Source organism: Hoplias malabaricus, chromosome 13 (genome assembly GCF_029633855.1).
Source record: "Hoplias malabaricus isolate fHopMal1 chromosome 13, fHopMal1.hap1, whole genome shotgun sequence".
Classification (NCBI taxonomy): domain Eukaryota; kingdom Metazoa; phylum Chordata; class Actinopteri; order Characiformes; family Erythrinidae; genus Hoplias; species Hoplias malabaricus.
In genome coordinates this window covers 28,137,383-28,151,688 of record NC_089812.1, presented here as the reverse complement: position 1 = coordinate 28,151,688, position 14,306 = coordinate 28,137,383, and the positions used below count along the sequence as shown (strand labels likewise).

General features: G+C 38.5%; 1 protein-coding gene across 1 annotated transcript in view; it reads left to right on the top strand.

The window, feature by feature from the left end:
* Nucleotides 1–14,306, top strand: part of crhr1 (corticotropin releasing hormone receptor 1) — a 123,726-nt gene that overhangs the window by 91,336 nt on the left and 18,084 nt on the right. The window contains exons 6-7 of the mRNA XM_066641933.1: nt 1,484–1,590; nt 12,124–12,244. Coding sequence (XP_066498030.1) covers nt 1,484–1,590; nt 12,124–12,244 — 228 coding nt within the window. The remainder of the gene's footprint in view (nt 1–1,483; nt 1,591–12,123; nt 12,245–14,306) is intronic.

The following is a 14,306-nucleotide window of genomic DNA, read 5'->3' as shown; positions in this document are numbered from 1 at the left end:
TTGCAGAGTGTAATTCAATTTTACAGCACTGTCCTGAAATCAAACTGGAGGGGGACGACTCCCAGCGCTGAGCCCAGAGTAGCAGCCATAGAGCCTCTATTCTCCCTATTGCTGATCAGTGAAGCATCACAATTATTTTAAACTGTAATTTTAAGGTAAAAACACTACCTAGTGTTGCTTTTACATTTTGAAACTTTCAGCTGGCATACATTAGCACCACTGTTGCCACCAGACAGCACTATGTAAAGTGATCTGGACCCAACAGACCATTGAATATGGAGGTGACATATTTGTAATGCCTTTTGGGATGTTATGGGAGCTGCTGTATTTTTCTAAATATATCCAGGGACTCGGCCAGACATAGAGTTTTGCTGTGACAGTAGCCCTCCAGCACAATAATCCAGAAAACTGACAGATTAGATGATGGATTATAGAAGAGCCAATTGCATCTGGTGTAATCCACTTGAATATTAGGTTGTCTAGTGTTGTGTGGTGGGGATATAATAAGACAGGTCATTTTAATATTGAACAATCATGCTGTGCCCTTTGGACCAGTGTTCATTTTGTCAAGAATTCTGAACATTATAATCTCTTACGATAAAACAAAAAATGTATCCCCAGGCTAATTAATTGAAGAGAATCATTCTAGTAATCTCAGTTAGAAGAACCGGTATTTCGCCGAATGTTGGTACATCATTTGAAAGTCAAAAAAGAACAACACAATCTAGCTAACGAAGTTAATACTTAGTCATGTCCTGACGTGGGTGGTGTTAACTGTCATGTTTCAACATGCCCAATAGTAGGGCTACTGTCATACACTTTTTTATTATTATTATTATATACACATATTAAATAATGTAATAAATAACAATAATACTGCAATACTGCTTTCATTTTTGGCTTGTTAAGACGTACTTATGTAGGTTATGCCTGGCTTATACAGCAGAGACTGAAATAGGCACAAGACTGTCCCGCTCTCCCTGATCCACAATCCAAAATAACCCCATGTTGTGTGTTAGCTGCACAAAGCTGGATTCCATTACGTTTTCTTGGCTGAAATTTACAGTTTGAATCTTGTCAGTTTGAATGCTGCTGGCACTACAAGAAAACTCTCTGAGAACAGGTAATTTCATCTTTAGTTTTATCATGCTTCTTGAAGCCAACTTGCATGAAAAAGAATTTTGTCTTCAGTGACATTTTCATCCAATTAAATCAGTCACTTCATTCTCAATATCCTGTTACCTACCAAAGAGCTTCCGGCAAGCACATATATGTTTGGGGGAAAATGGATTAAAATCGTATGGAGGTTAGAGAATTTTGAAGAATTAAATGAAAAGTCCTTCCCAATGCTCCTAAGTCATTTTCATCTGTGGTAGCTTGTCTTTGAGAACATTTGAAGCTTCAAAATATTGTTCCATGCGTAGAAAGTCTAAAAGCCTGCAATTTCCCTGATGTGTTTGTGTTTGTGTCCTCACTCCTTCAGAAAAAGAGCAAGCTGCACTACCACATTGCTGTGATCATAAACTACCTGGGCCACTGCATCTCTCTGGGAGCCCTGCTGGTCGCCTTCATTCTTTTTATGAGGCTCCGGTGAGTTAAAATTGGCTTAATATAGCTTTAGACATTTTGTTGGTGTTGTTTTTGCCTGAAACCTGACATTTTGACATGCCATAATATATATTAAAAAAGCATTTCAGCTAAAATACCAATATTTTTTATACAGTATACTTATATGATAAAGCATAATATTAATAATGTGTAACAAAATAACAAAATGTGTAACAAAATAACAAGTATTCTAATATTTTATTCTAAAATCAAATACAAATAAGCCAAAAATAATTAACCTCTTTAAATGGCTAGCTTCTGAATCTTTCTATTTGAAAAAGCCTTTGAAGGGTGGCATGAGTTTTAATTGGTTAAACATCCTTAAACAGGCAATGGCTATTCCGCCAATAAGAGTCAGACTCACACAACCCCACAGTGCTGAAAATCTAAATTCATTTTCTCAACACAATTTCAAAGATTTTGTGCAATGTCTTGTTGAATCTGACCAGAAATATATGGCTCCATTACCCAACACAGTCTGAGAACCAGGTAGTGCCGCAAATTCCAGAGTAGCAAATAAATTTCTGGCTGTTGACAAGCACCCAAGGTTTATGCAGGTGCTACCTTGGCATCAAGGACTTAAGCGTGGTCTGCTTCCTAATTATCAAAGCTGGTCTGCCCAAGTGTTTCCCAGCTTCACACACACTGTAACACAGCTCCAGGGTCCTGGGGTTCTGGGTTTGAGCTCTACTCCAGGTGACTGTCTGTGAGGAGTTTGGTGTGTTCTCCCTGTGTCTGCGTGGGTTTCCTCCGGGTGCTCCGGTTTCCTCCTACGGATCAAAAACACACGTTGGTGGGTGGATTGGCGACTCAAAAGTGTCCATAGGTTTGAGTGTGTGTGTGAATTTGTGAGTATTTGTCGCACTGTGAAGGAATGGTGCACCCTCCAGATCAGTAGAATATTACTCTTCAATGAGATAATAAGAGCAGCATCAGGAAAAGAGTTGCCAAGGATCTCTTTTGAAATTGATTTACTCCAGTATTAATAAGAGTCAGGCATATAACACAATGGGTTGCACTAATTTATGTGTACAAAGCACAACGTTTCTCTCTAGATTACAGAACACTCTTGATTAGTTTAGATCAACACCTTCTTTTAAAGCTCTTAGAATAGGTGTTTTAGTGAATACACAGTCTTCACCAAGTCTGCTTTACTGCAAATTGAGAGAAGGTTCTGACGGGATTATAGACTGCTTTTGAGTACTCATACAGATTATCCCTGGATTATACTGCCTTCGTTAATCTGGGTAAGATACCCGTCCCTTCTTCCAGGATTCCCAACCAGAGCATCTCATTTGGAGTAAGATGAGCTAGCCTGGAATTATTTTTTTGCATTCATTCTCACGCTGATGGAGACAGTGACATCCACAATATCCTAACTAATCTCCTAAAGTCATTGCGTCATGGTGGGATTGTGCTTTAGGGCAATAAATGGAAATAAAGGTCAAAGTTGCAGGCTGCCTGGCTCTAGTCTTCTCATAGAGCTGCGGTGTAATGAAATAAGCATCAGGAACAGATGTCCAGGGTACACAGCGCTGTACTTCCACACTCAGACCTCCGTCCTATATCCATCACTGACCTAAGGGACTCCACGTGGGGGTGAGGAACAGCATTTTAAAACTGGCCTGTTAGTGTTTCAAAAACAAAGCTTTTTTTCCATCTAGAAGGTCCTGATCTTGTTGGTAATGAAGTGCTTCCACAGTTCAAACAATTACACAGTGTCCCTGACACTAATAAACAATGAGGCTCATAAGGCACTCCCTTAGAATCAAACACCTTTAACTAGGATATTTCTTATTAATATGGGATAAAATATATATTCAATACATATGCCAACCATATATATAGAACAACATTTGTATCCCCATTTTACACTGCAATTTTTCCTGGTAAGTAAATGTGTAAACAGCTTGTTTGGGAAGCATTAGCTATGAAGCATAAACAGCTTGAATAAATTATGCAAATAAACCAATGAAGACTTGTCACTATGTTTATTGTGTAAAGGCTAAGATAATGCAGACATGTCTCTTTAAATATGTAACACTATGTGGTCTGCGATTTCCATGTGTAAATCCTCACAACAGCAAGCTTGAACAGCTAAACTGAATATTGCATGTAGTGGGATTAAATGTACCCTTGGAATTTGCTTCCATCTGACTACAGTAATCTTATGAATCGGTGTGGGTCACACTAGGGACGAAGTCTGCCTGCTGGGAGCTTCTGAGACACTCCTACAGGCATGCAGCAAGTGGAAGTGGAGCTTGATAAATGGGTGACATTCACTGTCCAGTTCAGGCATTCAAGTATAAAAAAAAAAAGAGACAGAGGACACAGTGGGCAACACAGTGAAGGGGAACTTCAACACCTTGGGCCAAACCTGCAGTGACAAGGCACTGTCCAAATCCTTTTGTTTTATATATATATAAATATATATATATATATATCTTATTTTATGGAAGGCAGACTGAGACCATCTTCCAACAATGTTTCATACATAACACTCCTGAAAATAAAATGTCTCCAGGGCAAACATTCCAGACAGCAGGAAATTTGGAGGATATGCAAAATAGTCAATTTATGGCCCTGCATCCCAGCATGACATGTTACCAAGCATAGAATTATGAGGCACAGTTTGTGTGCAATCCATAACAGCAGTTCCCTCAAAGTAGCCTTCAGGCATTCAGGAAAACGTATTATAATATTTTGTCAAAGTTTGACTAATCTGAATTAGCTTACAGCCCCAGTGCCTCACTGTTTTTTCAAAAGATTCAAAGAAATGTGTAACAATGTGTTATTTACAATTGAGTTAATCACTAACACTTGCAAAAGGTCTGACTTGAATTGTGTGTCATCTTTGTTCAATGTATATTCAATTAATAAACAACAGGAGCTATTAAACATGCTTGTTTGAGTTCATATACAGTTCGTAGAACAGCTGTTGTAGCAGTTTAGAGCAGTAAGAAGGCTCATTTTAAAAGGCTGTTATTGTCCGTTTATGACGCTATCAGAAAAGCAAATCTCAACGTCTGAGAACGGTTTGAGCAGAGTTGCTGTTTTCTGCAGGAGGAGGACCTCTGCACTGCTATTTGTGTCCATGCTGACGTAGGAAAGGGCAACAGTGTGAGAGGCAGCAGACCTCAGAGCACATGGCCACTGCATGAGGTTCTGGTCCTCTGCCAGAATCCTGCAGGGCCCCGCATGCACATGGGCCACTCTCTCCAGCCAGGCCTCGGTATGGGGTGTTACCGGTACATCTGCACACTATTTGGGCTGTGAGGCACTCCGGGAGGCCATTCTGTAAGCACTCCAATGCTGCAGACACTAAAGAAAGCAGACATGACTCTCTAATACAGTCCCTTAGTGGAACCAACCTGTTAATTCTCCAGACCCAGCTATTTAAAGTTCTCACCTGTAAAGGCCCTGTATATCTTCCCTCCAACAATAGTGGAGCTTCTGGTTTGGAGATGCTCATGTTTTCAGACAGGCTTTGCTTATTGGTACAGAATATTCAGGTATGCGGGTAGCTCAAACAGCTAAAACAGCCCAGTTTGGAGACACCTAAGTAATAGTGAGGTTTTGAACAGACAGCTGTAGTAATGTACTGTTTTTAATGCAGATGGTAGCAGAGGCCACAGTGTTCTGGCAATGACAGGCAAACGGTGAGGGTCTTTAACCCGTTTTAAGTGATAAACCCACAGAAAAGGAAGCAATTAACATCTTGAGGTTTCAGGGACTGAATTATGGTGATGTGCTTTGTCATTTTTTTTAAATAAATTAGAAAAATACAGCTCCAAAAGGTAGAGTATCTTTATGCAATGTAACAATGTGCTTTTACCATTGATCCAAGTTAATACCAGACTGAGAGGCATTTTTTGAATTGGGGTGATAAATTTTTTCTTAAAATTCACTAAATCCATGCGGATGATTAGATGAAATTGCACGGTTTTGCTTGCTGCTGGTAAACCTGAGCTTGCTCTTACCAGAGTGACAGCTGAAACACAACCCTGTGGGCACTGGCTCAGACATCTCCCCAGTGCCAGCATCAACATTTCAAGCATAAAACTGCCAGACAACATAGATATACAGCTAAGCCATGGCTGCTTCATGCTGCAAAGCCTGTTTGTTTTCATATGCCAGAAACTGCTGTTTTGCAGCAGTGATCAAGAACACAAAGTGCACATCTTACAGCGGAAAGCAGCAGAAACATCCATATGAGCAGTTAATCAGGACAAAATGGGCTTGTTGATTGTTATGAAATACATACCATATAGATTAGCACTCAGTGTGGTCACTCAATATTTTACACATAGTGCTTGCAATTGATTGTCTTGTCATTGGAAATTAGTTTAGTATTAGTTTGGTATAAACAGCATTAATAGTGTGTTGTAGAAGTACCACAGTAGGCAAATGTCCCGGTTTCCAATGGGAAAAGCTTATGGTTGGTGAGTTGATGCTTAAAACTTTATCCACCTCCTTGTCTGTGTGGTCAGTTATGTGTGGGCATCAGGAATGCCCCCTGCCATGTAGCCATGGAGATATTGGCACAGACGTCTTTAATGATGCTCTGTCATCCAAAATCCTGTAGTGAAGGACAGCATGTACATACAATTGGTAGGTCCAATATTAGTCAGTAGTGCAGTATAATATAGTTCAGTGTGTGTGTGTGTTCTGCCATACATTTAATTCGAACCATGACCTGAATGTTTTTTGATAAATATGCTCTTAAATGGAGCAGATATCATAGCAAGCTGCAAAAAGTAAAGAAGCTGCATGAACTGGAACCTAGCCAAGTGGACAGAGCACACAGAACACTGGGGGGTAGTTAAGACCAGAGCTATGCTCATTGCAAAATGGCATCAATAACAGAATCATCCATTAAAAGCAAATAAGTAATCAGAAACATTCTTTCAGCCCATTTCCTCTGAAAAATCACACACATGTTTGTATTTAGAAGCTCAGCCTGCCCATGCTTTATCTACATGCTTGGTTATTAAAACCAGAATTAGGAATGCAAACAGCCAGAATGCCCTCATACATACTACTGTGCCACAAACCTTTTTATTGTCAGAAATCCCAAATGTTATAATCACTACGATCTTTACTATATTACTATGTTTATATCTATCGACCAGGACTTTCTTTACCCTTTCTCCATATAATCCAGACATTTCCCAACATAGATTTGAAATGGTTTTTCTATGTGCTGATCCATAAACGACAGCAAAGAACTACTGTTAATTGCAAATTCAGTATTAGCACAAGTGTAGAAAGGCATACACACAGAGTCTCAGGAAAGAGAACTTGAAAAACTGTTTACTGCAACATATGATTACTGTCAGTTTAATTATTGAATAAAAATTATTTATGTTTACTATACTTAAAAATGAATTTGTATTGTATAAGCCACTTACATAGGCAGCACGGTGGTGCAGCAGGTAGTGTCGCAGTCACACAGCTCCAGGGACCTGGAGGTTGTGGGTTCGATTCCTGCTCCGGGTGACTGTCTGTGAGGACTTGGTGTGTTCTCCCTGTGTCTGCGTGGGTTTCCTCCCACAGTCCAAAAACACATGTTGGTAGGTGGATTGGCGACTCAAAAAGTGTCCTTAGGTGTGAGTGTGTGTGTTGCCCTGTGAAGGACTGGCGCCCCTTCCAGGGTGTGTTCCTGCCTTGCGCCCAATGATTCCAGGTAGGCTCTGGACTCACCGTGACCCTGAACTGGATAAGAGGTTACAGATAATGAATGAATGAATGAAGCCACTTACATGACAGTCAGTAGTCTATGTATATTTACCATGCAACATCTGTGAAAAGAATGTTTAATGGTTTTAAAGCCCAAGAAAAACAAATGCTATTATACATACACTACTCCAGAAAACAAGCTAGATTTAGCTGTGTTCTCTCTCAAAAAAATGATCTGAGTTATCACTGAAATCTTTTAAATATTATATATTTTTGTAGCATTTCCTATAGTTCTTTTTCGTGTCCTGTAAGACTCCATAACTTTAGTAGATTTGTATGTGGGTTAAACGGACTGAGAATACATTTCATTGTCTGTTGACTCTGTAAACAAAATTAAAGCTCCAGCCCCAAAACTATTTGCTGATTGATTCAATCAGGGGCAACCATTGCATAAATGCAAAATAAAAGCTTGTTTGTGTCATTACTCTTCAGTTTTCCAGTGTCATATCTACATGACATTTGTGCTAGTTTTATGCTTTATAGACTGTGCTCTATCAGAATTAAAAACTGTTTTTACTGGATATGCAGTAAATGTAGTAAAACATTTCTTGTCTTAATCCAATTTGAACGCACAGAAAATCAAATATTACAAATTCATCATTTAGAACGATTCAAAAGGGGGGTGGGGGGGCATTTTCTCCTTTTTATCATGTATAGTCACTGCTTATAAACATTGACAAGGCTGATGAGTCTAAATTCAGAAGTCAGTTTTCATTTCTCTAGATCCATTTGTGAAATTCACAGTGTTCTTGATTACAGTACTGGAGACACAGCTCTTTAAGCCATCACTGGGGCAAATGACATCGTCAATTTCACAACACACTCGCCAGATGGATGTCTTCTTGCTGTATTTAGCATGCTGTATAGAGCCTGGGAGTTTGATTGATGGGAGTTTATTTATAGCTCAATATAAACCAACAGTCCTCTTAGCTTGGCTGTCAGTTTGAATAACTGAGCTGTGCAGAAGAGGCTGATGTGTTGCAGCTTGACACAGTTGAGAAGCGACTTCCAAATTCTTTGCTTTTTTGTCTGAGAAACGATGCATTTGACAGGAAGTAAAAGCTGGTATAATTTACCCCTATTCTCACACTGTTAAGACCCATTTTGTCATATTTTCCTGCAGTATGGGTTGTGGTAGAGGAAGTCGATGGCAGGTCAACAACAACAACGACATATGTTCTTCAGAGGCCCAAAACAAGCATTCGTATCGGAATGTATGTTTGCACAATACCAATCAAAAGCTAAGAGAAACAAAAGGCACTGTGTATGAAACTGATATGAAGATAGAATGCCTCCAATGTGTGAAAATTACTTAACTAGACCAAGCAGTTTCCACACACAGTACCTACATGGACTGGTCAGCTCCACCAAAAACAGCACCTGATGTTCCGGACAGTTCCTTCAAAAAATCGTTTTAAATGGACTGGGCAGCCACTTCAGGGAGAATTATGATCTGTGTCACTGTGGTCAGGCCCAGAGCACATTTTAACCCTTACTATAAATAGTGCCATCATTGGGGTCATGCATTTCCTAGCTGGATTTTTTTTTCTTTACAAAATTACTTAATATATTACTTAATATATTCTGTTTTGTCATCCTGAACCACCCTGAGGCACAGCCCTTTCAAATAACCATTTATTGCAGATTAAATTACAAAATGACTGATACAAAATGAGGTTACATTTACATTTGTCCAAGTAATATTCCCCACTACAGTGTTTAGAGGTAAAGACCAAAAGAACAACAGAACATACACTCTAACAGAATTCTTCACTTGGTACAATTAGATTTATAGGGAGAAATGACACTGTCATCATTACCACCAACAAGACTTAAGATTAAATGTGCTGTATATGATTTTGGAGAACAAATCTTGATATTTGAACATCAAACAAACACAAGCTCCATCCCCCAAATTCACGCACATGCACTACCAAGGTAATGTGAGAGGTAACCCCTCTCCTCCCATGTCCTGTGCATGAGCATGAATGCCCCCTGTTGCTGATTGGCTGTAATAGTTTTGTGTTTCTCTGTCTGAGCAACTTTGGTTCCCCACTTCCAGTTCAAGGGCTGATCATGAACACTGGCATTTTCCAGCTCACAAACAGATTGGAGAGCTAGTGAACCACAATGAAACATTTTGAGAATTGTACAATACAACTGTATGGGACTGAATTCAAACACAACACTTTTAAGGGTTTAGCAAAAAGGTATTCACCTTAACTCTACCATGCATGCTGCACATGCGCAGTGTTTCTTTTGATGTCATTCTTGCATCCTCTTATTTCATAGGTTGGCCCAAGGGTGCTATTAATTATTTACATTAAAGAGCATGTTCAGAGCATTTAAGTGTTAATGTCCATCTGATTTCTATTCTTATTATTTCCTCTGTCTCAAACATGCATTCCTTTCTTTTTCACATATTTTTTTTAGATGTTATTTGTTTCATCTGGTGGTGAGATACAATGCCACAGAATTCAAAGAAAGCCCTCTAAACAACGTCAATCCTCTCATAAGACTCTTTATTATATATATATATATATATATATATATATATATATAACCACACACCCGATTCAAGTCTTCTATTGTTCTCCAGGTGGCTACGTCTCTTTCGTGGCTATGTTTGAGTAGAAGAATTAACATGTTTTGCTAGACTAGTACTGATCTAGTACTAGTATTGATAGTAATGATCTCCTGTTATAATGCATCCACTTCAACTCAGTAAGGAGTTGTTAAATTAGTCAATCAGACATTAAAGGAACAAAAAAAATACTTTGAGTTTATGGCATGCATCCAGAACCAAGGATAGGGAAAGAAATTCAATATTTAATAAATTACCCCAAGCCATCCTCATTCTTTAAGGTCTAAGTAAGTTATTATAATTATTACAAAATAAATTATTTTATTATTAATAATTATTGAATTATTTATTTATTTATAATATTTAATTCTTAATCATTATTGCTACAAAATAAAAGACAGGGAACAATTCTTGCACATTTATAAGAAAAACATGGCATAACCTATGATTAAATATTTATGTGCATAGCAGAAAAGCTTTTAGTGCCCTGTGTGTTAACACACTGTGGAAAGTAGAGATTCACAAACACAGGAATTAATATTCTACATTCATCAGCATTAATATCAAGCTGTGCTGCTTTGTTTCTCGGCACAGTAACTGTTTACAGGGAGTGTTTAAGGGACCCATTTGACCAGTCATTCTGCAGTGGGAGTTCCAGCTTTTTCTTTTATTTTCCCCTCTCCCCTTCCTTTGACCTGAATATGAAGGATTAGTATTCGGTGTCATTTGCTGTGACTCAAAGGACAGGGTAATTGTGAGCCTGACAGCAGGCCAAAACAGCTCACCTGAATATGCTGAGGCTTGGCCCTGGTTCCTCAGTTGTGTTATCAGAAGCCCTGCACACACTCATCTCTAGCAAGCGTTTAATGTGCTTCCCCTAACTTGTCACCACAAACCTGATAAGTGTTTCAGAATTTTCAAATGTCGAATTTTACGGCTGGTTATATCAGAGCTACTATAACAGGATTAGCTCTATGTTTGTTAATAAACCCGAATGTGTTCCATGACACATTAGCAGTGAATTTTTTAAAGGTTGCCTTTATTTAGTCAGAACCAAAGGGCAGATATTACTGTTTTTTAATCTGCTCTTCTGCTAAATATAGAGATTTCTTAGAGAAAGTTGGCAAAAATTAAAGAGGACAAATTAAATGTCACAAGTTCAATTCACATTTGGTGTGCATCACAACATCAGTTCTAAATGTGTTCAAATGAACTAACTGTTGTCCTGATAAATAGCACAAATAAACCATGTTCAGCGTGTGAAGGCCTTGTCTCAGATGCCTTTTCAATTACACGAAGCAAACAAATTAATAAGCCCTTAGCACCGGCCAATTAAAATTGATTGTCACTTGCTCAGAAACTATCACAGTACACTGAACAGTAAAGACAGCTTCGTGCCTCACTGGAGTGACAGAAACATTGTAGCACATGGAAAATCCAAAGAGCGTAACCTCTCTCCATGCATTGCCAAAACCATGTTAGCTAATACATGCAGTCTATGATGGAGTCCAAAACTACCTGACACTTGATACAACTGCTAATACTGATACCAAAATACAGAATACAGCCAGACAATAGGCATTTGTACCCAACCTCAAAACCTCTTCACACCCACCTGGGCCCAATCTCATTCAACATTGTGTGGCACTGAAGAGAAGAGGAAAAACAAGCTGAAGCCATTGTAATATAAAGGCATTGTTGATTCAAGTTGTGCTGTGTTTGAAGAGTAGAAAACAAGAAGTACACTGGGTCATTACATGAGCTTAACTAAAGTAAAGTAAAAGCTAAATGGTTTTAAATGTCATGCGAAGTGAGTCGGCACTAATGTGATGCAGGCTGTAATCTATTACTTATGGGGGGACAAGGTTTTAAACAATAACTGTATTAAATTACAATTTTTTTAGGAAACAAATTAAAGCCACTTTTAGACACTTAATACAGAACTATTATAAATTGAACAATATTTAAAAAGGAATGGAATATAGAAAAAATAAGACAGCACACATAAAATATGTTATGCTCTTTGCTATGGAATAGAACAGAATAAAACCCAATAAACCAGTGGCCTCAATTCAAATGAATCAAATATCTGCTTAAAATGTGGGTCGTACTAAAATTTGTGTCTGATGCTGATTGTTCATACAATGTACAATAACCCTCTGCTTCTCATTATTCTTATTATATTGTTACAGGAGTATTCGGTGCCTGAGGAACATCATTCACTGGAATCTGATAACAGCCTTCATCCTCCGCAATGCCACCTGGTTTGTAGTGCAGTTAACCATGAACCCAGAGGTGCATGAGAGCAATGTGGTGAGTGAAAAGCCACAAACACACACACAAAATACATGGCAAGTTACTCATGTTACTGGGATACAGGTGGCTCACAATTCATTTTAAGTTGTTTTCTGCTACAAATAATGTAAAAAAAAATTGAAATTATTCAAGGTATATTTGTTACAGGATCTACAAAATTACATCAGATTTATCTGTTCCTTTTACACTACTAAATACAGTATTGTGTGGAGATCAGAGACCACCATGCACATTTCTTTTCCAGTCAAAATAACTAGGGTTTGTTTATCCAAAAATCACTTCAACAGAGGGTGGTTGCATTTTCAGCTTCTCATAATTCAAGCCAACCAGAAGCCTTTTTTATTATTTACAAATTTTCATTTTACACATTTTTTTCTCTTTTACAGTTTCATGACAGCTACACATACTTTTAGACCTTTACTGCAGATTTGAATGCTGGACAAACACCAGTGTATATGCTCAAATATTCACTCACACACTCACACCTATGGACAATTTTGAGTCACCAATCCACATAACGACATTTGTGTTTTTGGACCGTGGGAGGAACCCGGAGCACCCGGAGGAAACCCATGCGGATACAGGGAGAACGCACAGACAGTTACCCGGAGCGGAACTTGAACCCACAACCTCCAGTCCCTGCTGCACCACCTTGCCACACTTATTTGTACTTTTTACATTTCAATTAATGAATAAAATCTGAACCCTGATCAATACTGTATATTATACATTCTGTTCTAAGAAAGGATGTGGGCTGCTTAGTAAAGACACCAAGCATTAAATAAAAATTATATTAATAAAAATCTCATACATAGCTTCAGAGTCATGCATATACAAAAGCACTCACTCAACATCACAGTTCATCACTCGTGTAAAATCCATAATAACCTCATGCCCTCTATCTCTGCCTCCTCCTACCTCATTCACACACACAGAGACACACTCAACCTCGTGCTCCTGCAGTGTGCGCACACACACACCACACACACACAGTACTAATTGGATTGCAAGCATGCCTTCACTGCTGTGCACTGCATCTCTGGAGCTTCTCAGTCTCTAAGTAGAGGTGTAATACCAAATGGCTTAGGAGTAGACTTTTATAAACCAGCGTCAGCATGGAAAGCAATACTGTGTTTATTTGTATGTATGGGTGTGTGTGCTTGAGTAAACAGCTCAAACTCAGAGGAGCTGTCTAATGTGCCTTCTAGCTAGTCAATTACCCCCTGCCTCTGTGTGCTTCAACTAATGAAACTCATCAGAAGTGAGAAATTAATTAACATATCGCCTTGTCAATAACAGACCCTCAGGAGCCTATCAAACACACATCACCACAAACCTGCTTTAGACAGCCCTACAACCCCCTGCAGTGCAAACGCAATATATGTATTACATATAGGGGTGTACAGCAGAACATTGCCACTAGTCAAGATTTACAGCATGCATGCAGTAAACTGGATATAATTAAATATTCTGCTCTTTCAAGGTGCAATACAAGCACAGAACAGTTGATATATTGGTCAAGTACTGCCTTAATTTGATTGCATCAAAAAAAGAAGCTGCACTTAATATTTTGCATATATCGATGTGTGCCACATGAATGAATGTTAATCGGACAGTTTTCCATCGCCTATGTACCATCCTGTTCATTGAAAGCTTTATTACACTAAACTGTTTTTCTTCTTCTTCAAATGTCACCTTTATCAAGGCTTTCCAGCAAAAAGAAGGGTGTATTAAGTAAACAAATGAAAAGAGCGCCAGCGGGATCAATTAGTGAGAGAAGTAAACAAAGAGCCCACTGACTCGTTAATAAATCTGTCACTGTAGAGCTCAGTGCTTTTAAGTATTACATTGATGTTGCGTGCGTATTATAAAACATATATTTTAATCTGAAGCAGTAAGAGATGAGATAGCAAAAGTAATTTTTTTGAATAATGGTCCATTCTAGAGGATCTGTGGGACTTCCAACTCAAAGAGCACATTTTTTTCACTTTCCTCCATTTCCCACATTTATTTGTGGGATTACTGAATTGAAACAATGATCTGAAAACTAAAAGCTGAC